We start from the raw sequence: 27,918 nt of genomic DNA, 5'->3' as shown, positions 1-27,918 counted from the left end.
TCCAGAAACATTATGCTCTTTAAGAAGCTGTCTGGCAACTAATCCATTGGTCCATTTAGCTCATCATTTCCCACACTCCGGCTCCCTGGGCTTTCAAATAAGGATGGGAGAGAAATTCAATTCAGTTTTCATTTAAAGGTGAATCTACCTAATTTGTGCTTCCTGAAGCAATATGAAAATTGGAAAAAAGCCATCTTTCAAAATTCACACTTGTACAAATTCTGTGATGTGGTTCACCAACCAAATAATGTGTAAAAATAATGCACATTCTATGATCTCCCAACACCCTTTCTTGTGTGACTCTCAGAAGGGGCCCTTGGGTATGTTGGATCAATGATGTTTAAGAATTAAAATATCAAGTCATTATATCCCCCAGTAGAGTAAAAAAGAGAGGTTGGGTGGTGCAGATCTACCAAATAAGTAGAAAAGGAGCTTTATGGCTGAACAAGGCAAAGATGCACAAATGCATTTGTAGATTGGTATGCGTGGAAAAATAGGAATTTGGATGCAGTTCCATGCAGCTCCAGGGGTGTTATAAATGAGGCTTAAAACAGTTTTTAATGTATAAGTATAAAACCTGCATTGGCGAGAAGGCTCAGTTCTATTACAAATGCCTTATTTGTGCTTTCTCTGTTGCATTTACAATGCTCATGCAATCACATAAATAGTGCACAGGAGACTACAATGCAATATGAACCTTTGTATATGAAAAAGTTTGTGACGACTGTAATGCAATCCTTACCTTGACTGGCAGGGGTGCACATTACATCTTCTGACCTGAGGCTCGGGACGGGTCACCCGCTGGCAGGCACTGTCGTTCACCAGTATCATAGTCTTGTTAACAACCCGCGTACAGGACACAATGGTTTTACGTTCTCCTGGATGCAAAATGGGGGTGGCGGTGTATTTAATTCATTAAATTATCTAAATATTTCTTTTTCTTCAGAGGCAATCTGATTTCATAAATATCACTAAAAGAAATGTCTTGTTTGCTGAATTCCACTTGGTTTTGAACATGTCCCTATCTTCCAACATGGCTACTTTCCCGAGGAACACCCCACGGATATGGGACTCCAAGCCAAAGAACAGTGCAAGATAACTCTTCTGAGCGGTTGAATCTAATTTCACCCATATCCATTATCTGGGAGCCTTTGAAGCTCGCTAATTTGGAATGGGGCTTTCTCAGCTCCGAGGCCTGGTATCTGTCTGCTACAGTGTTGTTGCTGTTGTTTTAGAAAAGCTTTTCTTCTTCAATTCTGAAATGCTTCAGTTAAGGATTCAGATGGGAGAGAACTTGCTGTGCATGATCTGATCAAGGGGATTGAGGAATTCCCCTATGAGGAAAGGTTACAACATTTGGGGCTTTTTGGTTTAGAGGAAAAGTAAGTAAGAGGTGACATGATAGATTGTAAACCATCCTGTGATCCTTGGATGAAGAGCAGTATAGAAATTTTAGAAACAACAACAACAACAACAACAACAACAGAATATCATAAATTTATGCCTGGCATAGAGAAAGTGGATAAATAGATGTTTTCCTCCCTCTTTCCTAACACTAGAACTTGGGGACATTCAGCAAAGCTGAATGTTGGAAGATTCAGGACAAAAGAAAGTACAGTGGTGCCTCGCAAGAAGAAATTAATCCGTTCCGCGAGCCTCTTCGTCTAGCGGTTTTTTCGTCTTGCGAAGCAACCCTATTAGCGGTTTAGCAGATTAGCGCTATTAACGGATTAGCGGCTATTAGCGGTTTAGCGGCTATTAAAGGCTTAGCGGATTAGTGGCTAAAAGGCTATTAGCGGCTTAGCGACTTAGAAAAAGGGGGGGAGCGAAAAAAAATCAGAACACTTGCAATACGTTTTTGTCTTGCAAAGCAAGCCCATAGGGAAAATCGTCTTGCGAAGCAGCTCAAAAACGGAAAACCCTTTCGTCTAGCGGGTTTTCCGTCTTGCGAGGCATTCGTCTTGCAGGGCACCACTGTACTTATTCACACAGTGTTTAGTTAAACTATGGAATTTGCTCTCGCAAAGGGCTACTGGCTACAATAGATATACACTCCTTCCACATTTGGAAGCAGTAATGATTCTGAATAGCAGTTGCTGGAAACTGCAGGAGGGGAGAGTGGTCTTGTGCTTGGGGCCTGCTTGCAGGTTTCCCAGAGGCATCTGGCTGGCCACTGTGAGAACAAGATCCTGTACTAGATGGGCCACTGGCCTGATCCAGCAGGGCTCCTCTTATGTCCTAGGACTGATCCCTGGTATCTCCTGCTTAAAAGATTTTGGATAGCATGGTTGGAAATACCTCTTTGCCCAAGACCTTGGAGATACACTATCAGTGAGACAAAGACAGCTGCAAGGTTGATTTGTTCTGCAGACCTTCTACACTAATGGACCACCTTAGATAAATTATTTTAAACAAACAAAATCTTTACCTCCTCCACACTGCACACTACAACCTTCCCATCCGCTATGGGTCCATATGTACAAGGAGTCCTGATGATGATCTGGCTCACTTCTGTTTTCAGCAGAGTAGTTCACAGGAATGGTGTATTCGTAGTGGATCCCATAATTCTGGTCATGGAATAGCAGCACCTAGTTGAGAGAGCAGGAGACAGACAGTTGCTGAGGCTGGCATGTGTGGGGTGGGGAGGCAAGACAAATAAATGGAAATCACCAAAGTGGCAAAGCAACCAAAAATAATATTAATAAAAGGTTTAGGTCAAGGGATTTATGAGTGAAATATAAACAACACGGTCTACTTCCGGGGAGTAGAAGCCCTGTGGTTGCAAATCCATCTCCACAGAGGAGACCATCTGGAAGGAAAGGATGTTTGATTTACTGTAAAACTATGTGTCTATAAAAACCTTGAAACCTAGATTTAAATTTATTTAGTTATAAAAATATTTATATGCCACAATTCATTAAAAAGATCAGAATGGTTTACAACAATTATACATAAAACCATGAAATAAGAACAATATTAAAATGTTAAAATCAGTAATCACCTAACTATTATGGAGAGATATATTCTAAATCACCCACATAAGCCTGTATTTCTTGTGATGCTGCAGGGGTGCTGAGCTAGCTGAGAATGAAAGCAATCCTCTACCCTTGCTGTTGTCCTTCTAGCAACTGGCGTTTGATGGCACTTTCTCTCTGAACTTAGAGGACAGTGTAATGCTTTAGAAACTGTGCATTGTAGTTTCATATTGTTTTATTGTCCTCATTATATGCGGTGCCAATCTGGCAGGGAAAAGGCAGCTTGTAAAGGCCTATAAATAAATAAGATTATACCTTTAATGTGAAACTTGCAGTCTCAACTCCCCACACCTTCCCCAAGTTTGCTTCTGGCAACTCAGCTAGAAGTAATTACGACTGCAGGAAATGTGAAAACCAACCAAGCTTACTCTTAAAGCGACTCATTAATGATTCTGTTGAATTAAGATGCCATTGACTGTACAAGTTTAAATTTGTTTGGGAGGGTTCAGGTGTGCTGGAAGGTGTGCTAGTACTTGGAACAGGTTGGAATGAAGACGGGAAGGCCAGGGGGATGGGCGGGCAAGCAGGCAGGTGACACTGTATCTCATTGCAGTGAAATGGTACATGAGTTTATTGAAACAGCCGGAGGTATTAAGGAGCCCATTGAACAAATCAAGCCATAAATAAACATGGTAGTGTGTTGTCTAATGTGTGGTAGGGAACAGTGCCAACTAGAACTGATCTGCCCCTCTGACAGCTTGAGGCATCTGCTACTGCTTAAACTTTGTGGAATGAGACCAAATAGGTAAAATCAAATGCTGCCTTTATAAGGTTGCACAGAGAAGCTAATGAATACCGCCCATGTAAGAGTGGAGGCTGCTCCATTAGGGGAAATGGAGCACTACTCCAACAACCATAGTCTTCCCTTAGTACAGGCATAGGCAACCTTTGGCCCTCCAGATGTTTTGGACTACAATTCCCATCATCCCTGACCACTGGTCCTGTTAGCTAGGGATCATGGGAGTTGTAGGCCAAAAACATCTGGAAAGCCGAAGGTTGCCTATGCCTGCCTTAGTAGGTCTCAATTGCTTGCCTTCTTTATTACCTCCCATTGCCCCCAGCATCTGATTTCTCAGAGGTAAGTCATCTCTAAACACTGAAGTTCTATTTAGTTATCTTGGCCTATGACCATTAACAATTTTATTCTGTGAACCACCCTGAGAGCTTATGATAAAAGGCAGTATAGTGGTATCTCAGTTTAAGAACAGTCCTGTTTATGAACGATTCACTTTACGAACTCCGCAAAACCAGAAGTAGTGTCCCGGTTTGCGAACTTTACCTTGGTCTAAGAACGGAATCCAAATGGTGGAAAGGCACCAGCGGCAGGAGGCCTCATTAGGGAAAGCGCGGCTCAGTTTAAGAATGGTTTCAGTTTAAGAATGGACTTCCGGAACGGATTAGGTTCATAAACCGAGGTACCACTGTATATAAATTTAATAAAAAAAATTGCATGCCCAAAGTGGGGAGAAAATGGTTTCTTGAAAGTAGTTCGTGCTTTGCAAGAGAAGTGAAGGAGTGCCGATCGTAGTAGCTGTAGCTTTAAAGGGGGCATTGTACAACACAAAGCCCAAATGTCACCTTGCTTGGCAAAGTGCTTGCCAGGAGAGGTGAAGCTGAGCATTTCTGACACAGAAAAATTATTTTTTGGCTACAGTCTTTCAATCTCCCCACCCCAAACAGCAACAGGATGCCATGGCAGGTACATATGGGAATAGTTACTAGGCATTCATGGAAGATAAGTCACTCTCTTGTCATGTTAGAAATTAGACCAAAAAAAATCATTTTTTCCTGTAAAAAAACCAAAAACTAAACCAAGTGTGAGGAACCTCTAGATGTTGCTGAACTACAACTCCCACCATCACTGTCCATTGGCGGTGCTTTCTGGGGCTGATGAGAGTAAAGTAATGCTGCCTCAAAGTAAATGCGTCCTACTAATTTTTAACCTAGTGCAAATGAGATCAAAGTGGAAACTGAAAAAGAAACTTATTTTTGAGGTAACTGAAGGAAGATCACTTTTGTACTTAGTCCCCAAATATCCTGTAGAACCTTGAAGACATGGCTACAGACACTTGCATTTTGCAGAGAATACTCACTGCATCCTCCACCTCACAGCTGTGGTGCCCCCTGCAGCTCCATGCCCAGTGGGACTGAACTGGGCCCCCATACCCTGAAATATTTCTCCGATGAAAATAGGGACATTCTATTCTGTTATCTCCATTCTGAAGGAAATCAGCCCTGAGAGCTCACTGGAAGGGCAGACCGTGAAGCTGAGGCTCCAATACTTTGGCTACCTCATGAGAAGAGAAGACTCCCTGGAAAAGACCCTGATGTTGGGAAAGATGGAGGGCACAAGGAGGAGGGGACAACAGAGGACGAGATGGTTGGACAGTGTTCTCGAAGCTACCAGCATGAGTTTGACCAAACTGCAGGAGGCAGTGGAAGACAGGAGTGCCTGGTGTGCTCTGGTCCATGGGGTCACAAAGAGTCGGACACGACTAAACGACTAAACAAGAATTCTGTTATCAGGAAGATTCTCCCACGTTTGATCTTGCTGCACACTTCTACGTCATATACACATATACAGCTGTCACCTTGAGCCAATTACCTCTCTGCCTAACCTACCTCACAGCATTGTTGTAAAATAAAAAATGTGTGAGGAAAGGGATTATGTACAACACCTTCAAGAGAAGGTGAGGAAAGGCCGGCTCTCCAGTAGCTGTGATGAGCTGCCCAAAAGACGAGGCCAGTGGCAACCATAGAAAGGCAATGGGATGCTTCCTCGCAGTCGCCATCGTCAGGACAAGCACCTGCTGATCCTTCTCCCAGAGCCTGGTGCTGGCAGAGCTGGCAGGGGAAATTGGGACATTACAGGATCAAATCAGAAGCAGGGGTGGCTTCTGTAATTCTGGGACCATCCTGGGAAAATCAGGACACTTGGAGGGTATGTTGTCCCCGCAGCACCGCTATATCTGCCTCTGCAAATACCACCAGCGACTATGGGGTGGAAAATTCACACTCCTAAGTCTGGATTCGGGGACACGGGTAGCGCTGTGGGTTAAACCACAGAGCCTAGGGCTTGCCGATCAGAAGGTCGGCGGTTCAAATCCTTGCAACAGGGTGAGCTCCCGTTGCTCGGTCCCTGCTCCTGCCAACCTAGCAGTTCGAAAGCGTGTCAAAGTGCAAGTAGATAAATAGGTACCTCTCCGGCAGGAAGGTAAACAGCATTTCTGTGTGCTGCTCTGGTTCGCCAGAAGCGGCTTAGTCATGCTGGCCACATGACCCGGAAGCTGTATGCCGGCTCCCTCAGCCAATAAAGCAAGATGAGTGCCGCAACCACAGAGTCGGTCACGACTGGACCTAATGGTCAGGGGTCCCTTTACCTTTACCTTTAAGTCTGGGTTCAGGCTAGCTGTTTATGCCCCAGGCCTGGTCCTGACAGTGTGCTAATCCACTGCTGCTTAATTGTTTTGTTTAAGGTTGGGTGTTAATTGTTAAGTGAAGGTGCTGAGGGCTGAGAGTACTCTAGCAAACATCTGCTTTGGTCTGGTAGATCCTGCCTTCATGAAGATGTTCGGCCAGATAACCCTTGAGGCCCTTCCAGTCCTTTTAATTCTATGAAAGCAGGCACTCATCGCCTTAAAAACTTTTTTGTGTGTGCCGATCTGTACGAAAACAGACAAATATCTTTTGCAAGATGGGGAGAAATAAAAGACACATCTGTAGCTACAGAAGGAGCTTTATTAGTCTGAGTTGGAAGCCAAAGCTAAGACAAACCAGACAATAAGCTATAGTTTTAAAGCTTTTTGCAGGATCCAAAACACTCGGCACTCGCCAGCACAAGACGTGAAGCCCCACCCTGCTCTTATTTAAGCAAACAAGATGCTAACGACATTGCTGTACAGCTCAGAGGAAGCCGTCGTATTTGGAAGCATCTCGTGGGCTGAGATGGCCTCCAGTTGCCAAGTGGAGGTCTGAAGGAGATCTAGCTACACAAACACTCATTTATCCAAGGAACATAGTTACAGTAACATATTTGGAGAAATGCCTTGGGTATTTAAAGGAGGGGGAAAAAGAGGGGGGAAGGCAAGCTCCTTCTTTAAAAAAGAAAAGGAGAGAGAGAGAGAGAGAGAGAGAGAGAGAGAGAGAGAGATCTTTATTATCTCAATCTGGGAACAAGGCTAGAGAATCTAAGGGCCCATATGAAATAGATTTCATGCCATTGTTTGGCTGTGCGGGTAATTGGGTTTCAAACGGAGGTCAAGATGTCTTCACTCAGGTGATTTGCGCTTTGTGAGTCAATGCTGTTCTAACAGTCTTCAGAACAAGTGGTTTTCAAACTGCATTCCAGGGAACCCTGAGGACCCTCGGAAGCTGCAGAGGCCCTCAGCGAGAAGATTGGTAATGGGGAACAGGTTTCCCTGGAAAACAACCTGTTAGGTGGTCACGAGTCCTACATCACAAAGAACAGCCCTCCCTTTGAAGGACTGTCAGAGGACAGCCACCCCACCACTTTGAAGGCACTCCATATTTGAAGAGTGGCCAGGTATTGGTTAAAAATTAAGAACATTAACAAATCTACAATTTTATGATTCTAAGCGAGAACATCAAGGGCCTTGAAGATGCCCATCAAACATTAACAGCACTTGGACAGCAGAATGAGCAGGGACAACACTCACCTGGTCATGGTCCTCATCCAGGAGGTTGAGATGTATTTCTAATTATTGTAATTACTGTACGGTTAAATTAACATTGATGCATATGGATTAGTATTAGCATATTTTATTTCTGGTAATGTAATCCTTGTTTTTTTCTTTTGCAAATATATCAGTGGCTAAATTGCAGCCAACCTAGGACTCGTTTATCTTCCCCTGCAATGTGCAACTGCAGAGGACTGTGGGGACACGCTGGACTGTGGTCCCTTGTGGGGCAGAGATAAGGCAAAAAGGCCTAGTGAGTGTCTCGCATGAACCATATGTTCATATGCTCCAGAATCTTTCCATGATACACTGGATTTCTGTGGCATATGCTCACCAGGCAAATGAATGTGGAAAGGGTTCCTTGAAGTCAGAAAGTTTGGAAACCAGTGGCGCTTCCCAAGTGTTTTTGACTACAACTCCCATTAGCCTCAACTAGCAATGACCAATGATCAGGAATGATAGTAGTTGCAGTCCAAAACATCTGGAAGGCAACAAGTTTAAAAGACTGGTTTAAACAATGTTGGCTATTCTTCCTCTTTATTATTATTATTATCAATTTAAGCTGCTTTTCAGACAGGTTACTGAAGTTGCAAAGAATAAAAGCCACATATTAAAAACCATAAATAAATAATAATAATAATATCAAATCATGAAAAACACATAATTAAAGTCCCAGACATAAATATAGCCATCTGTTTTGCTTTTTCTGGAATATAAATTACAATCAGCTCACATCTCTCATATTATAGCTATGATTGCTGGCTTATCATTAATTTTCAGAACTCTTTTGGGTGTTCTGCTTTTCCTTTGCAGATATCTTCCATTAAAAGAAGCTTAAGTTTGATACAACAGTTCACATAAATGCCCCCCCCCCCAGTATCTATGGTTTAGTTTTGGAACTAACCCTACCTACTAAATTTCTATTGCACCCTTCTTGCAAGGAGACCATGGAGTTCAAGATGGGCTTATCCCATTTTAACCTCACAAAAGCCCAGACAAGTACATTACCCTTTGCTCAAGTACATTACCAATTGCTCAGTGTTACCCAGTTTCATGGCCTATCCAGAGAATTAGAACCCAGATCCTCCTTTTCCAATTTGAATATGTTACAAACTACACCACACTAGTTTGGAGGCTTCTATCTGTCTTTGATGCCTGCATGTCAGTTACTCTTGTAACTGAAGAAGGAAGTAGTTAATACTGAACACCAAAAAAACAATTCTACCATGATGAAACACTGAAAGCAGACAATGAAAAAGCATCAAATTACCATCAAGTGGAGTGGTATTTTAGTTGGTCCTTTGGCTGAGATTTTCTCCCATAGACCTCTTCTCACATACCGAACAGTGGTTCCTGCAATCTGAAACTCACCAGGAAGTTCGATTTTCCAGTCACTGTTAATGGATTTCTTACTGGAATCTTTCAAAGCTGGAAAGAACCAAAACAGCATGGGATGAAACAGAAAGCAAATACCTCACCAGAGAGAAACTGCTGTTGTCCAATTTCATTTAGGTTGACAGATGTTCCTTTTCTGGGTCCTAAGAGATTATCCTAAGTGTTCCTCATTGTCATGTCTCAGCCAGGGGATTCCTCATCAGAGGATGACCTGAGGTCCAGCATTACAAAAAAAACACAAAATCAGGCTCTACTGGATGGCAAGGAGCCAGGATCCTTAGATGAAGCCGAGGAGGGGTCATTTGCATCGTAAGTGAATTCAGCCTCTGGTGTTGAGGCCAAATAAGTGCTAGTCCAAGGGAGAGATGGCACCTCAAACACAGGCCTCCATACAAATAATGTGTATGAAGACGTGTATATTGTAGGGAAATGACCATAAAACACTTATATTAGTGAAAATATATAATATTTAAATATATTAAAATGAGACAGCCTGCTTGCAAATGTGTGTGTGTGTGTGTGTGTATAAATAAAAAGAAAAATTGCTTATAAAAATATATATATTAGATAAATTTACACAAAGATGCTGATAAATTTTCACGAGGACTTTTTTAAAAAATCACAATCTACTGTGGAAATGTGGAAAACTGATGACTGGGAAAACGAGAAACAGAGAGAAATACAAAACGACAGATTCATCCAGCCCTAGTAGAAAGAATTAGTGATGGACAAGCCCTGTTAAAATTGATGTGGAATTGAACCCAACCAAAGAAGCTATTTATCAAAATAAGAATAAGGGTCAAGAAATAGCTTGGCTTCCGCAGGCCCAGCTATGAACCCTTTTCATTATCAGAAGTGCAATGAAATCTGAATTCCTCACTCAATCCACCCATCATATGGACCCCAACCTGTATCATCTGGGAGATACTTCCATGACAGATCTATCCCCTCTATTACCTGGCTGTGGCTGTATGTAGGACTTTCCTTATTTCCTTATTTGGGCTGCTTCTATGGCAGTTTTAGGGATGGTGGTGGTGGGAGCAGCAGCTGCTAGAGCCAGGTAGAGGGGTGGGTGGGGGTGGAAATGAGTATGGTAGTTATGCATCCTACTTTGCAAAGGATAGTCCTTTATTTCAGTGGCAAGGAACATTTTTCCAACCTGAAGGCTGCATTCCAGCAGTGGGTGAGGAAAGAGGCAAAATATGGGTGGAGAAATGGATGCGAGTTTTACCTTTTGTACAATAGGCAACATTCCAGTCATGCAAAAGTTAGAGGTTTCTAAGCACACACCTCTCCACCCAGGCAAGCAAAACTGCATTCCAGTTGGGCCAAAACATTTGAGTAGGGTCACTGACAGGTGTGTCCTAGGGAGGTTAGGACTAGGGAGAATCCAAAGAGCCATACAGAGAGGACTAGGGGGCTGCCTTTGTCTCTGGGCTTGAGGTTCCCCTGCTTTATTTGAAAGGCTGTCCAGTCTAAGTCTTGTTTAAAGGTTTTAAAAATCCTAAGGAGGAATGAGTACACAGGCTTTGAAGTTGCCCATCTACAGCTAGCAGCACCTGGACAGCCGACTGAGCTGGCACACAGGTCACCTGGCTCATAGTCTTTCCCCTATATAGCAAGATGTATTATACTGGTATTTAAATTATATTACTTATTTCTACATGTGCATCTATTAGAACGTCTTTCCTATTTTTCAGGGAGCAGAGGTTTCTTCTTCAGCTCAGATGACAATGCTTGCTTCAGATAAAGCCAAGGACTTGCAAAAGTTGGCAACATCACTACAGAATATGCAAATCCCTAATATGTCTATTCCACCCTGGGCTCCTTTGGGAGGAATATAAATTGAATAAAGTGAATATTATGCAGAGGGAAATATATTCATCTTCATGCCACCAAACATGTATTATGCTAAGCTCTCCTCCAGATCACCGGTAGCAATGCAAATGGTGAAAAATGTAATCAAGTATGTATCATTTGTAGACTGAAAGCAACAAATATCAATCATATTCGCTGGATTGATTTTCATTCTGAACATGGGACAAATAAGTGAACACTGGCAATTTCTGTTCCCATTTCAGTTTACCCTAACCCTATTGCATAACCTTAATCATGTTGCCTGGACAGACCTGAAAAAACTTTATAATCATTATTGATATGGCACCTTTTAAATTAAGCTTCTCATTACTTTAACTGCAGCTCCTGATTTTAATTAAACCACTCAAAGCTTATATAGCCCGAAAGCCAACAACTATATTTATCCATGTCTGGCTCTTTGAAACATCTCTTTTCCTCCTGGATATGAATTGACCCCATTGGTCTGTCTTCCAAGCTTGTGTCAAAGTCCAGTCTTTTGCTCAATTCAGACTCCTTCCAATTCACTTCCCTGCTTTATGGATACAAATTATAAGGCATTTCCTGTTCAAGGTAGTTTGCAACGGCAACTAAGCCAGGCGGCGTGGGATGGACGTAGGAGGAAAGAAACTGCTCCCAGCAAATGGAACATCAATTCAACGTGAAGCTGGGTTCATTTCCAATGCGCCCTACCCAGTCCACAGTGGAAACAAGACCTCCTTGGCCTAAGCTTTGAGAGTGTAATTAGCTCCAGCCCTCACTCCAAGCTTAAACACAGCTATGTTTGCACAAACCTGAGGCCTTATTAAAGTTACAGTGGCAGGAAATTGTAGTACTTTGATTTCCTAATTATTCTGCTTACCCTGTTGGATTCTTGCCCATGTTCTGCTGCAAGGCTTTGATAACAAAGCAGTCGATCTCTGAGCTCAGAGGCAGCAGTACACTTTAGAATGAACAGGGAAGTCAGTCAGCAGGCCCTGCCCATGTAACAGAGTGAGGCAAAATGCCCACAGGATTTAACTGACATGCAGTTTCTCCCCAGTCTTGTATGTAAGCATGGTAGCCATAGGTGATCCAAAATTCCATGCATTTGAGCAGGTGGGCTATGTCCTGCAATCCACCCCATGCTCTGCATGGAAACCAAGGAGGATGATAGAGAAAGGAAATCTTAGAAATACGAATGAGCAAATCTATCAGTTATCAGCTTTCGTTCCGTTCTCCACATTTCCACACCATTTTATTTTCCTGTGCAAAGCCTTCAGTGTTTTAAGATGAATTCTCCTAAGATACACATTCTTCTGTGCAATTTTGCCAAATACACATTTTTGTAAACCAGTTTTCCTCAATTTTCACTAACATATCCATTTTCCTGTACACTTCACCTAGCATAATATGCAGTTTTGTACACATTACTTGGCAGAAGAACTGTACAGTGGACGCTCAGGTTGCGAACGTGCCTCCCACATGGATCACGTTCGCAACCTGCAGCGCCACATCTGTGCACGCGCGGGTTGCGATTTGGTGCTTTGGCGCATGCGCAAAGTGCAATTTAGTGCTTCTGCGCATGCGCGAGTGCCGAAACCTGGAAGTAACCCATTCCGGTACTTCTGGGTTTGGCGTGGTGCGCAACCCAAAAACACGCAACCTGAAGCGTCTGTAACCCGAGGTATGACTGTACTGCAAAATGTGAAGTGGTGCAAATTTTGAAGGATGGCTCTGCTCCACTTCCCATACAGTAGTAACGCTGGTTATGAACTTAATTCATTCCAGAGGTCCGTTCTTAACCTGAAACTGTTCTTAAACCTGAGGTACCACTTTAGCTAATGGGGCCTCCCATTGCCACCAGTGAATGATTTATGTTCTCATCCTGAGGTACAATTCTTACCTGAGGTACTACTTCCGGGTTAGCGGAGTCTGTAACCCAAAGTGTTTGTAACCCGAGGTGTTTGTAACCCGAGGTACCACTGTATTGTTTCAGAAAGTACAAATTAAATGTTCACTGAACTGAATTTCTTCCCCACCCCAACACAAAAATACAGAGAGCTTTGCTTGAGGGAGCTCTCCATTCCTCCTCAGTTCTCTGCCAGCCCCCAGCAGACCAGTAATACTTTTTGCAGGCTAGTAACTTTGGTAGTATTTCCTCTCTCTTCCCATGCCCCATCTCCATCCTGATCCTGGACTGAAACATAGCGGCACATCTTTGCTACTACCACTGTGGTATCCACATGTAAGCTATCTTCTAATTGGGGGGGAAGATGGAGGGATTCAGAAAAAGGCTTTGTGGCTGCCAGGCAAACTGCAAGCAGCAATTCCCAGTCATTTCCACTTGGTCCAGCTGAGGTTTTATTGGAGCAGGATAAAAGATTTATTTGAATATGGGCAGGGCAACTTTATCAGCATATTCCAAAGACTGTTTTTTTGGACATATCAGTGAGCAAATAGCAAAAGAAGAAAAGGGTGTGTTTTAAGAAAGTTTGTTGCTGTGGCTTTAAAAAAACGTTATGATAGCAATGTTATCAACATAGGACAAAGAGACATCCCTTCAACACACACACACACACACACACAGAGAGAGAGAGAGAGAGAGAGAGAGAGAGAGAGAGAGAGATATTTTGGCAGGCACATCTAATACACAGACCCATTGAATATGATTATAGCAACAGCAAGCAAAACCACTGTATGATTTTTCACACTCAGGATAAAGTCGGATGGAATAATTTCAGTGCAGTGGGGTTGTTCTGAAAGCACCTTTGCTGTATTCAGTCTGAAAAAAAGACAAAACTAAAAGGAAAAAAAAGGAAAAAAAAGATCTGCACATCAGAAGCATAAACAGGATCTGTGTTGTGCTGATTAGCTGGCCCATCATGATGCCAAATTTTTGCCATCCCATTCTTGGAGCACTTTTGACCTTTACTTTTAAAACAACAACAACTGTACACTTCATATTATAAAGACATTTACTCCTTATACATCACACCTATTTTAATTAATTTCCAACAGATAATTTTTACACCTCCTTCCTCTTGTCAGATTTTGCTAATGAAATTACCACAAAAGGGGCAAAATTTTGTGTATCAGCATGCATTACTAGGAGCTAGATGGTTAAAATTCCTTACTAACTATGGTAAAGGTAAAGGTAAAGGGACCCCTGACCGTTAGGTTCAGTCGCGAACGACTCTAGGGTTGCGGCGCTCAACTCGCTTTACTGGCCAAGGGAGCTGGTGTACAGCTTCGGGGTCATGTGGCCAGCATGACTAAGCTGCTAACCAGAGCAGTGCACGGAAACGCCGTTTACCTTCCCGCCGGAGCGGTACCTATTTATCTACTTGCACTTTTCAGTGTGCTTTCAAACTGCTAGGTTGACAGGAGCTGGGACCGAGCAACGGGAGATCACCCTGTTGCAGGGATTGAAACTGCTGACCTTCTGATCAGCAAGCCCAAGAGGCTCAGTGGTTTAGACCACAGCACCACCCATGCTACTAGGAACTAGATGGTTAAAACTCCTTACTAACTATGGTAGTGCTCAGTAATCCATCCTAAGCATGACGGTGAACATATGACAATGCACACATATCTTAGATGGTTTTTTTGCTATGTGTTTAATTTGTAATAATCCCCTGTTTAGGGAAGTTTTAATGTATTTTTAAACTTTTTTTGGAAGCCACCCAGAGTGGCTGGGGAAACCCAGCCAGATGGGAGGGGTATGTATGTATGTATAAATAACAAAAATATTATCTTTTGGCCTGTAAATTGCAAATTGCATTTGTTTGGCTGCAATTTAGTGGCTGTTCTGTGATTGTAATAATAATAAATAATTGAACTATCTATCTTTCTATCTATCTGACAACAAATTATTGTAGAGATAAATGAATATTGAAGCACTCAGCCTTTTTTTTTAAAGGACCAGCCACAGAAAAAGGACTGCCACCTAGGCCAGCTTGCCCTGCAGATGCAATTTGAGCTACATTATGTCTGTCTTCACCCTAAGTGACATCTGACAAAGCTCAACTGGCAGTAAGCATCCAAATTAATCCAACCAAGACAAATAAAAATGCTGGCTTCCAAAAGCAGGACTTGCAATGCCCCAGAACACTGGCAGTCATTGTTCTCCAAAGCTTTGCTATGTCAAAGTCTTCCGTGTAGGCGTAATTTTAGTCCACAAAACTGGCTGCCGGGTAAGCAGAAATGAAAGCAGTAGCAGGCAAGAGATCAAAGAATGGCACACTGTAATCTTGGATGCTACTCAGCCTCCTGGAGGAGACAAACCTGAAAAAAATGCCGTATTTGTTGTAGAATGCAGCTTCCTGAGCATCCCAGCTCCCATCTTAAAAATGACAAGTCTCTAGCTCTTATAGGTATGAAATAGGGCTGGGTGGGTGCAGGCAATGCCTAGACTAGAGAAATCACAAAAGCTAGAGAGATGGTTGACCATTTCTATTGATCTGAGGCTTCTTGCATAGACAAAAAGAACAGCAAATGTGTTGACCTGCGTAATCCAAGGTTGCAGAATCGAAATTTTCTTTGATATTCAATTTTGTCACCATCTCCCCAAAAACATAGCATATCTCTGTCACCTCAGGGTTTACTCACATTTGCAACTGCCCCAACTGACAGCACAGAAAGGGCTTTGATCAGCCATGGGACATAGAGGAGATCACACACAAGTTAAGACAAGCATTTTGATGTGCAGCCTGTATCATAGCCATTTATTTCTTAGGAACATTTTGCTCCTTTAGAAAGCTCAGAAGGGCAGATGTGGTGCTTCCACCTATGTATTGATGAACCCCACACTTGCTTAGCTTCACCATTGTTTGAGGATTACAAGCTCCTAGAGTCTAGACCAACCCCCTTGTAGGGATTGTAGGTGACAGTGCAACTGAACCGAAAGAACACCCCCTGCCCTGTTTATTATCATAAATTTATGTAATATATTTGAATGCCCCCTTTTCAAGAAAAATCCTCCAAAAGCCAGCCGTGCATCAAACATGCAAGAAAACACAGTTTAAGGCAATAACATACCCTCTCTCTCCCACATACACCCCAATACAATATTTCAAAGCATTACTAAAATTGAAGGAGACCAATTCTAAACCGGCATATTAAAAATATCATAATCAGGCAGAGCAGAAGTCAGGAAGTTCTGTAGCTCACATCTAATCAGTTGCTAAAGGCAGTGGTAAGAAGGCAAAGTTTTACTTAAGGCCTGTTTGAAACCCATAAGGGATGCGGCTTGTTTGCTGTCACATGGAATTGCATTCCACAGTTATGCACCCTTTCCCATTGCTCTGTCAAATTTGTAAGGTTCTTGGTGCAGGGGCTGTCATCTTATTCTTACTCTGTAAAATTGTTGTGTACATGGATGTCAATAACCACACCCTATCATGGTGAACTCAGGTGGTGAGTGCAGACAGAAATGAAGCCAAAACAAGGAGGGAGGAACCAAAATATTTAGGGAGACCTCAACAGTTGTAGAACACAAAAAAGTGTTGCTGGTCTCTCTCTCTCTCCCCCTCCTTATCCCCCCCAACCAAACCCCAGAGTCCAAGAGTGTCTGTTGGAGAAGTAAAATAGAAAACTTTTCTGTGGAGTGAATGGGGGAGTGGAAGGCTTGAGTTGCTTCAGTATCAGATGTGGCTCAATAGCCACAGAATGTTGAGTGGTAGTTGAAAAAGAATCACTTGAACAGGAGGGCATGACTGCCTTGTATCGTTAACAACAGCACTGAGCAGGGAGTGAGGAAAGGCCAGGGTGGCTACTTATACACTGAAGAAAGGAAGTAAGAAATGCATTGCCACAAAGGTGGGGACATATTTACACATGCTTATGTACAGATGCAAATTTAAAAATAACTACTATATTTGAAATACAAAGACTATAGCAGCGAGGACTAGGGTCAGGCAGCTTGTGTGCCTACTCAGTTTGCTGTCCAGGGTCAACTCTGAAACTCCTGCTCTCCTTTATTATGCTTCTTTTTATCTGTAAACTAGGAGGGATAACCCTTTAAACAGAGAATTCCCCCAAACACAGAAATACTCTCTGACAGTGCTTCAAAGAGAGGACACCTTGGCACCCCAGAAAACACTACAGCATCCTGATGTAGGTCCCAGCTTTCAGTAACAGTGGTACTGGTAATGATAATGATAATGTTTAGACAATTACAGTTGTAGCTATCACTGTATCTCTGCCTTGAGGCACTCCCCCCTAAAATCAGCTCACATTTATCAGTCCTAAAAGGAGCCCTTGGAACATTTGGGGATCAAAGAGCAATGGCACATGTCAGCTAGTTGCAGAAGTCAATATTACCGTATTTCTCCCTCTATAAGACGCACCAGACCATAAGACGCACCTAGTTTTTGGAGGAGGAAAACAAGAAAATAAATATTCTGAATCCCAGAAGCCAAAACAGCAAGAGGGATCGCTGTGCAGCGAAAGCAGCGATCCCTCTTGCTGTTCTGGCATCTGAGATAGCTGCACAGCCTGCATTCGCTCCATAAGACGCACACACATTTCCCCTTACTTTTTAGGAGGGGAAAAGTGAGTCTTATAGAGCAAAAAATACAGTACTTCATCTCTTACTTTGAGTTGTATCCCAAGTTAGTTGAATTTGGAGCAGACCCATATAAATTAATATGGGATAGTTTCTGCCTCACACTGGGCCCATGAAAGCGTTAAGTTGAAGCAGCTTCAATGAGTCACCTGGTTAGGATCTCATTCTCCTCCAGGGACTTGGAAGCACTTGTAGTCTTTGTTCTCTCCCAGGTTAGTACACTTCTTTCTTTTGGAAGAATGAAGATATAAGAGCAGGGACCATCTCTGGCTTCCAGGTCCCCAAACTCCAAGTGGTAAATCTTCCCAACAGGAAGATTCACACAATCTGCTTTCTTTCATTAACGTGAGGATTGCATGTTTTGTTTCTGAGATTGTAACTAATTATTTTCTCTTGAAAACGATTTCGGAACCTCCTTTTTAAATCTTTCAGTTCACTGGATGGAAACATGTTTAAAGCCTCATTTCTGTGACTTCTGATGTTTTGTGTGTAAAGTCTTTTACTTCTTTAAAAACCATGGTTCATTTTAGCCTAAGCTTTTTTCCCTAGCAGACACATGTGAAAAGGTGGATGGGAGTGGATACAATTCTTGCCCAGGTTTAAAACTGCTTGGGGCAACCAGCCATTGTGAATCCCTGCAAAAGGGAGACAAAGCGATCAGATGATTTCCCAATATCTCACCAAATCTCTCTCAATAATTAATGAAGTCAATGAACTTAGATCTATTAATTTTGATGGGTCTACTCTGAGTATTTCTTGGCTGGAGACAATTTGCTGTATTTCAGGATAGCAAAGTACAAACATAAACAAAAGGGTAAGATCAAGCCACCAGTTCGTTCTTTCTTTCTCTTTTACCCAGAAAACTGTGGGCAGGTTTATCCTCCATCACACGGATCCGTCGAGCCCCAGCTGGGATCACTGCTGCTTCAATGTAACCTGGGGCAAATGAAAAGGACACATTGATCATAGTATCTCAGAAAACAAATAAATAAGAAGATAGACACTGGGTACTTGTGATTTAACATATGAAGTCCATAATTTATTTTTAAAAAGCCAATTCCAATTCACATTTTGAAATGTTATGATGTGGCATTCAAGTTTCATTGTCATGCAATATGACCTGAAGAGGAGGAAGAAAATATCTCTGGGCGCATCTTAAATGTGCTTCCACATCTGAGATTACGAGGAATAAAAGTCTAGTTTATTGATATACTTTGTGCATGTTGACATTATCAGAGACATGTCAGGTTGCTCCAGGAGCTGCAGATATAGGCTTATGATCCTAAATCAACAAACCTTGTTGACACAAGAAGCCCCCTGCTACTTCAGCTACACCTCCTTGACCAGATAATCCATTAGCTATTTTTGTTTGCAGGAAACTGCTTCATATATCTCTGCCTATAAGTAGGGTGGCAGGTTACCCACCTCTCAGCCTAACCTATGGCAAATTTGTTGTGAAGATAAAATGGGGGGAGAAGAAGCATGTGTGCCACCTGAGCTCATTGGAGGATGGGTGGGATAAAATTTTAATTAAACAAAAAATAAGGAAGCAACGTCTGTTTAAAAGAAATAGCAATTGTGCTGAAGGTCTTCAAATGATCAGGTTTGGGAGCTGAGTTCCTGCTCATGTATATTGTACTCTTGCTCCATGCCTGGCATAAAGGAAGAGCTGGTGATTTAATAGTTCAACCTGTATGAATGACCTCTGGAAAAACAACAACCCTCAGGTATGCTTTTTGCAAAGGTCCAAGAGCATTTGTTACTGATCATGGGCTTAAGCAGCAGCATCTGCATCAATCAAGTAATTGTTGGGTCAGCCCACTAGATGATATATTGCAAACCCTTCTTTTTCCAAACCTGTGGGGATCTCATGTTCATCTGGTCTTTGCTAGAGGCAACAAGCAGGAAAGTGATATGACCCAAGTGCACCTATTTCAATGTGCATTCTTAGTTTCCCCTTTTGTTCCTGTCTCACTCTCCTAACCCCAATTTGCATTTCCATGTCACCGGATCTCCCCACCTTGACTGCACATTACCTTTTTCATTTTCTTCTCCCCTCGTCAGGTTACCAAGAGAAGCAGCCTAACCCCACCCCTGAGGGAAAACTGAAAACACAGTGGTAGCAGGGATCTGTATAAAGACACCAGTGAAGGCCAGCTGGATGGATGCAGCAGTTTAGTGACCACAAAGCATGTTGCAATAATAATTGTCTTGCTATGTAGGGATGGACAAATGGGTCAATTTTCATTTCTTACCATTTCCCATTTTTTCCATTCTACACTACACTTCCATTATCAGTTTGCAAATTTTAAACCCTCATGAAAATTCACCAGCGTTTTATTACACCTTTTCCCTGATACACATTTTAACATGCAGTTTTGCCTAATGCAGTATATACATTTTTGAAATCAATTTTTCCTCCTGTGATGCACTTTTGTGTTTCCCCCACTAACATATGCATTTTTATCTGCATCTTGTCCTAATATATACATTAGTTAGGGAACTGCATTGCAAAATTCAGAGAAAAGAAAAATTCAGAGAATAGAAGTTTCTGTGTGCATTTTGTTCTGCAAAGTGCAAATTAGGCAAGTTCACATTAAAATTAAAGTTCACATTAAAATGTGAACTGAATAGGATTTCTTCCCCGTCCCCTACTTGCATGTAGTGGTAGGTTTTTGTTTAAATATGCTTTTACCACAATAATGTAGCCCATAATGGTCAAACCAAACAGACATTTGACATATAGTATGGTGTTGGTTTTTGGCGTGTTTTTTAGTGTGTGCTGTCCAGTTCAAGACTTAAAATGATACTGCAGTCACCACACTCTCTAATGGCAAAAATCTTTTGCCAAAACTCATGCACGGACAAGCACACCCAACCAACAATGACTACCAGACATGAACACATAGGAGATGAGTGATTAATAACATGACACCATTACAAGAACATGACACACGTGACAATCACACCCTCTCACCACCTTGGAACATGCCCCAAATCTACAGTGTGTTTTCTTAAAGTTTTCTTATTGTTTTGTTTTTTAAAGAAAATTAATTCAAGGGCTTCCAAGCCAGATCCTTCTAAAATTGTGGCATCAAATGACTCAACCTGCTGGACAAATCCAACCAATTTCAACATTCAGAGGAAAGCAGGGAATCTACCACAGCAGAATAATTTCTCAAATGCAGGCCACTCCCCACATTACAAGAGAAAACCTCTTTATTTTTGGCCACTTTAAAATGTAATTTAGGCAGGAAAGCCAAGCCATTTATTCATAAGCTTGATAAATGACCCAATTAATTTTATTTAAATGTAATTCCAATTCTGGTATTGGTTGCACTATTACTACAAATAATGATTGCTTTGCCTTTACTGGATCTTCTGTTTCAAAGTATGTTTGTCCACATGTAATATGTGGGAAAGCAACCCTTCAATGGAGTTTTTATTATCTCTGGCAAAATATCTGCACAACTACAAGCTTCTGGCCACAGTAGACATGATGTTCAATGCAGCATTGGCATCCACACTGATCAAAGAAAGAAAAGCTGGTAGTAGGCACACACCTCCATTCTCCCATTTGGGGGAGGGCAATAGCAGATTTGGGGAGGGGTGTAATTTCATTGGGACCACAGAGGGAGGAAATGGGTAAGAATTCCTTCCTTCCAAGTGGGGGCCTCAACAACAACAAAAAACCCCACAGGTGCATTTTTATAAATTTCAATTGATGTGCTTGCTAATAATGCATTTAGCTGCTATTGTGTCTTCTTTGGTCCATAGGGCTCATTTCTTAGAGAAGCTCAAGTGCAATCAATATAGACTATCCAGAAGGCACCAGACACCACAGAGCAGTTGTGTCGTTTCACAATTGCCTTGGACCATTGCTGGCTGAACTCCCATAGAACTGTGTTTCCATGGACTATGCAAGAATTATGGCATATCGATTTAGTGGCTAAAGAGCATGACACCTGTGGTTTGCTCCAGTTTCAGCCATAAACTCATTTCCTGACCTGGGGCAAGCTTCAATGCTTCAGCCTCCCATGGACAATATGATAATAACAATGCATAGTATAGTATAGTATGCAGAGCTCTCAAACGTTAGCTTTTTAAAGCTATTGCCCAATTTCAGATCTAGCATACAGCTGAACATATAAAATGTGGATGTAGCAATTGGATGATTGACAACACCTGCTGGTGCAAACAGCTAGAGAATTGGGATAGGCTGGTGCTCTCTGTTGGGTTTATTAAAGTGCAATATGTGAAGCAGGTGGCCACCAATAGAGGTACAATTCTCCTGAATCTAATTTCTTGAAGGGCTCATGGTAAAACTCTTGGGCATGTTCCTTTGGACAAAAAAGTTGGAGATTTTAGCAACAAAAGATTACAGAAATCTAATCCGGTTGCAAATTCAATAAATCTACTACGGATACATGCAAACTCATTTCCACTATTGCTCTCTTGAGCTTTGGAATTCATTCATATGTTGCTTCGCAAGGGATTAATAAATTAATGGAAATAAGCTTGCCAACATTTGAAAAAACCCTGCATCCCTTAATACCTTTTCCATTATATGCAAGCCACATTTCCTTCAGCACTTAGTACCTGCAGTTTCTCCACCAGAAAGGTCAACAAGTCTCATTGACTTTGAGCAACTTAAGTCCCATTGCCAGAATTATGACATCCCATATTTTCAACAGTATCCAGCCTATTCCTCTAGGCTCTGATGATTCAGGTTTGACAGTATCAACTATATGCAGTTGTGGGATGGTACCATTGTCTACATGTCCTGTCCATCCATCCATTAACGTGAGAGCACTTTTGTTCTAAGGACGATGCTTTGAAGGAGCACCTCATTATTTGATAATTCATAGCACTGTACACAAGCATGCTCCACCTCGGGAATAGCGCTCTGTCTTTTTGGCGTGCAATGATCTTTCTGGATAGCCTGCATTACATCAATGCTTCAGGAATGCAAAGCTGCGATTGAAGAGAATCCTGCATATAAATTATATGGTAGAAGTCAAATTAGAGGAGACACCTGAGCAGAGATAGAGGAAGGGAAGGATAAAGGGAGAACCAAGACTTTCGTCACCATGAAGATTAATATGTGAAGGGTAGCCTGTTGTAGCTTCACCGAGAAGGCTAGAAATAAGTACCGGAGAGAGGGTGGGGGAGGAAGCAAGGTTGTTGAAGTATTTCTATTACTAGGCAAAGCTGTTTTCCTCAGCCAGCCAAAACCAGATGTTGGTGTGATTTTCAGTGAGGAAGCTGGTATGGATCTTTCTGGAAAGTGATCTCTTCAGTGAAACAGATATTATATAGTGGCTGTAAGTGCTGCAAAACTTGCAAATAACTTTCCTTTCTACCTCATGTTACAAGTTGCGTGGGTCAAAAGAAAAACCCATTTCTAAATAAGCCTTATTGCACCAACGTAGGATGTAAAAGTTCTGGCGCAACATTAAGAGAAACTTCCAGTAGAGCAGACCCACCCACAGCGGCTTTGCGCATGTGGGACTGCCTGTAGTCCTACCCTGTGTGCGTCCATGGGGGGGACAGAACAGGGGTAAGCAATATAAGCTTAGAAGGTTGCTGAATGGAGCATTTGGACAGGCACATACTGCATTTGTGCTGTGGGAACTGCTCTGGCTTTCAATCAGCCACCTTGTTCAAGGTCTTGCTAATATATAAATTCTGAACAATTCAGGACAAGGTTACCTGAAAGACTACCTGCTCCTCTGTAGGCCTGTAAGATCACTTAGATCTGGGGAAATTACAGTATATCAAAGGGTGGTGACCTGGAAACAGGCATTTTCTGCTTTTGCCTGTACTGCGGAATGCCCTTCCCCTCTGCCAAATGTGATACAGCAACCATCAGAGGCGTCAGACATCTTGTGAAGACTTGTCTTTTTGCCTTGGCTTTCCTCGGCCCATAAGATCGGGCCTTGTTTTAAGATGAATCCCCTGAATCTTTGTTTTATTTGCTTTTATACTTTTTATTGGTTTGATGTTGTATTTTTGTTTTAATGAACAGTGTTCTATATTGCATATCGTGCTTAGAGATTTAAAAAACATTAAGTGGATTTAGAAAAGCTTTTAAATAATTAAAACAAATAAGGAGCATGCGAGTATAAGCTGATGTGGTCCTGACAACTAGCAGTCCAACATCTGGAAGGCAACAGGTTCCCATAATGCTTATTTTCCCCTTTTCCATTCAATATTCCAGCTCACTCCCACACATTTTTAGATCCCAAATGGGATATAGAAGATTGGTTGTGTGTCCTTGAGCAAAGTGCACCCCCTCTGTTGCTGCTCCCTGCTAGGCATTGTGTAAGCTTCTCACCTGTGTGGCAGATGCATAGAATAAGAGATGGTGCACTCAAACTTTAGTGAGGACTATAAACTCACTGGGCTGCTCAGGTGAAAGGCATAAACTCAGTGGTGTAGTTGTCAGGGGTCAAGGCAGGCGGAGGATCAAAGATACGCTGCTATTTCTCTAGCAGTGTCCCTGTCTCAAGCCAATCAGCATGAAAGGGGAGCTCTTTACCCACTGTACGTTCCAAAGCTAAGCATTTAGGAACACTGAAAACATACGATGTGCAAGTTCTGTTATGTACAATGGAACATCACAGAAGACAAAGAGCAGTATGTGCTCAGAAAATAGTAGATCTAGCTAAAAGGGAACCCAAGGAGATCAGCATTATTACAATTAATCCCTCATTATTTTTATTGTTTAGGGAACTTTTAATGTTTGACAGCCTACTGTATTTTAATATTTTGTTGTGGTTCGAGGACCCGACCCCCGCGATGCGGAATGAATACACAAGGACACATGATATAAGGTTAATGGGCATGGAAAGGCCACAACTTTATTGATTACAGCAGTGGAAAAGGTATTGGCTTAGGCATTGGATCTCTAAAGCAAGTGGGTTTATTCACCAGTAGGTGGAGCCTGTTGATGCTAATCCAACTATAGACTCCCCCCTGATGTCACCGAGGGTCGTGCTATGGCCTCCCGCCAAGCAGGCATCGGACAGAACACACGACCGCCAGATTCCTTTAACGGAATACCCAAAAATTGAAGGCATAGGCGATGGCCACACCTAGCCCTTCGACATACCACAACACATTATTCCAATGCCTAACCTACCCACCAATACCACAAAAGTTGTGACGATTGCTACGAGGTAGGCAAAAAAACCAAAAAGCCTAATGCCAAATGGAAAAACTCCTACCAGGCCCCCTAGACAACCAGGGCGACCAACCTAAGGTCCATAGCAAGGCCAATGACCTAAGCCCTAATTCTAAGGGAGTGGAGGGTGGGTGACTCGCGACGAGATGATGGCGAAGAATGAGGCCGGGGAGAGGCTGGCGCCGCAGCAGAAGGCTGCTGAACACGCCCCCTCCGAGGCACCTGGTTGGCTGCCTCCCAAGGGGCGTGAGCGCCAGCCAGGTGAGGTGGAAGCAGGGGGCTACGCCCCCTGCTAGGGGCGGTGCTCGGGCTCCCGTCCACAACCACTCCCCTCTCTTCCAGGGAGGAGAGTCCTTGGAAGCCACCTGTAGTGGCTGGGGAAACCCAGCCAGATGGGCGGGATATAAATTATTATTATTATTATTATTATTATTATTATTATTATTATTATTATTATTACATTATTGTATAATCTTAGAAGGGGCATGGATGTGAGAGTGTGTGGCTGTGACTATCACAAAAGAAACCTGTACCTTTGACAATGCCACTTCACTACTGCATAATCTAGCAATTTACCCTATTTGTTCTATAAGCCTTTACTGCTGAAACACAGCCAACTCTAAAAGTTAAGAGTTACATCAGAAAGACCAAGGCAAGAAGCAAGGATAATGAATTTCCCAAGATGTGATTTTTCACATAGGACAGCCAAAAGATCCTTATAAAGAAGGGATTTGTGTATTTTGGTTGCAATCTTGGCAAGTCGTGCTGAATGTAGATGCAAAAGGCTTTCGCATTTATCAACAGCTCTTCCTTCCTTCCTTCCTTCCTTTAGAAAAATACCATTTCCATGTTTGGATCCAACCCGAGGAGAGAGAGAGAGAGAGACCCAACACCAAACAGCATCTACCCCAGAAGCACCACACAGAGCAACCAGGCTTCTTACACGAGAAACACTTGGGGACTCCCTTTGCCTTTGCCATCACACACGTGGAAACCTTCTTACATTGACTATTGGATACTGAGAAAAAGAAAGGAATTGGCATGGGTTTAGTTACAACACTCACTCTGTTTTCATGAGTCAGCAGTCACAAAATATGAGGTCATTCAGTGGAGCCCAGTGTGCAGATATTACACAGTTTCATTCCAAATAGCTTTATGCTATATCCAACAAAGTGCATGCAAGTGTAACTCTAAGCAGAGGTGTGTCACCAGCATTCAGCAGAATTGTGCAATATAAGTAAAATATAAGCTGCTGCAGTTTTAAAAATGGATTATTTTCTTATAAAATTTAAATATCTGACCAAGTTCAATTATAACTTTTACATTTATATATTTTAAATATGCAACACATTTTATTATAACAACACATTTTATTATAACATAAAATAAAAGAGCAGCAATTAACATTGCGTGCCCAGCCACAGTCGCCCCTCCCGGCGCGCCTAACTGCTGAGTAAAATAAATGGACACAACAACTGTCTGGGATTTAAATGGCCACAACTTTATTGATTTCAGCTGTAGGAAGCTTTGGCATAGGCATTGGGCGTGTATCCCTCTCAGCCCCCCCCCTGCTGGGGGAACTGAGGCATGACAGGGTCTATTTGGGGGTGGATCCACTGCAAGGGATGTGGGTGGCGTTGTGGGTTAATCCACAGAGCCTAGAACTTGCCACTCAGAAGGTCAGCGGTTCGAGTCCCTGCTCCTGCCAACCTAGTAGTTTGAAAGCACGTCAAAGTGCAAGTAGATAAATAGGTACCACTCCAGCGGGAAGGTAAATGGCGTTTCCGTGAGCTGCTCTGGTTCACCAGAAGCTGCTTAGTCATGCTGGCCACATGACCCGGAAGCTGTACGCCGCCTCCCTCGGCCAATAAAGTGAGATGAGCGCCGCAACCCCAGAGTCGGTCACGACTGGACCTAATGGTCAGAGGTCCCTTTACCTTTACCACTGCAAAACGCAGGTTTACGTGGATGGCCCCCTATCGCTGAGGGAAGCTCTATGGCCCGCTAGCCCTACGCAGTTGGCTCTTTGGACAGACACTTCCCTCCAGACCCCTCTAACGGGGTACCCTGTTAACACCACCGCAGGGAATAGGAGTGGGTGAATCACCACTTCACCACAGCCCGATTAGATGAAAAACTACAGGATTCTGCCCAAGGCCTAAACCGCCAAAGCTGTGACTAATGCTATGGGGAAGGCGAAACCTGCAGAGCAAGGAAAATTCCTTCCTGGCTCCGAAAACGGCAACCATCACAAGACTACAGCAAAGCCTGCTTAGCTGAAAAGAAATGGTTAGAGCAGTAATCAACTATTAATGAAGGGAAGGGTGGGTGACGCTCCCAGCTGACTGGATGCTGTGCTGAGTGGTTGGCTAGGCTAAGTAGATGGCCATGCCACCCCCCCGCCACCAATAGATTGGCTCATTTGAAGGAGGGGTTTAGCGAGAACCTGTGAGCCTCCACGGCGGCCAGAGTGGACGGGGAAACATTCTAAAATAGTGCTGCATGTCTGGGTGAAAGAGGAGGCGCTGCGTCAGGCTGCAACTGCTACTCACCAGCAAGACGGTAAGTGGTCATTAAGAGCAGGAAAATATTAAACGGTTCTAGCGGCCACCACGTTTAACCACAGCACCAGAGGGGATGCCAAAGGCCCCCCATCACTGCCACCGTTCATTGTCCTCATGGATTATGGCATTAATTTTTTCAAGGGGAAAAAAGGAAGCATGATGCTGCTATCCTTCAAGAATGTAGATACTAACTGAACTGGTGAAATGGTTCACACACACACACACACACACACACACACACACACACACACCTGCCCTCCTCCACCACTTGGTTATTTCCAATGTAGCTTCATGCAGTGTTTTAACCAGTTCTACTTGTAGAACTTCTATTTGAACTGATATTCAATTGCATTTTAAATTTTTGCTTGTCGCGCATTGCCCTGAACTATTTTTGAAGGAAAGGTGATTCATAAATAGCCTAAATAAATAAATAAAATTCTGATATGCCATTTCACAGTCTGTCCTTGGCCCACCTTGGAGATATTAGTAGTCATGGCAGATGCGGCCAAGTTAGGATTATGCCAAACACTGCAACTCTTAACGGCTAACCCCAGACGAGCTTTGTTGCAATGAATGGGAAATGCACAAGAGAATGGATCTCATTTTTAAAGAACTGTACCCTTACTTTATTCCCCCTCTC

General features: G+C 42.7%; 1 protein-coding gene across 2 annotated transcripts in view; it reads right to left on the bottom strand.

Moving 5' to 3' along the window:
* Nucleotides 1–27,918, bottom strand: part of ADAMTS17 (ADAM metallopeptidase with thrombospondin type 1 motif 17) — a 184,805-nt gene that overhangs the window by 32,611 nt on the left and 124,276 nt on the right. Inside the window, exons 16-20 of one of the 2 annotated variants that reach the window (XM_082198330.1) lie at nt 25,658–25,732; nt 18,384–18,464; nt 9,003–9,160; nt 2,429–2,588; nt 743–878 (exon numbers count right to left, since the gene is read on the bottom strand). In XM_082198330.1, coding sequence (XP_082054456.1) covers nt 743–878; nt 2,429–2,588; nt 9,003–9,160; nt 18,384–18,464; nt 25,658–25,732 — 610 coding nt within the window. The remainder of the gene's footprint in view (nt 1–742; nt 879–2,428; nt 2,589–9,002; nt 9,161–18,383; nt 18,465–25,657; nt 25,733–27,918) is intronic. The other variant, XM_082198331.1, reaches the window with a different exon arrangement.

This window comes from Podarcis vaucheri (assembly GCF_965113315.1).
Source record: "Podarcis vaucheri genome assembly, chromosome: 14".
Taxonomy (NCBI): Eukaryota; Metazoa; Chordata; class Lepidosauria; order Squamata; family Lacertidae; genus Podarcis; species Podarcis vaucheri.
The sequence above is the reverse complement of the archived record's forward strand: the minus strand, read 5'-3'. Positions and strand labels throughout refer to the sequence as shown.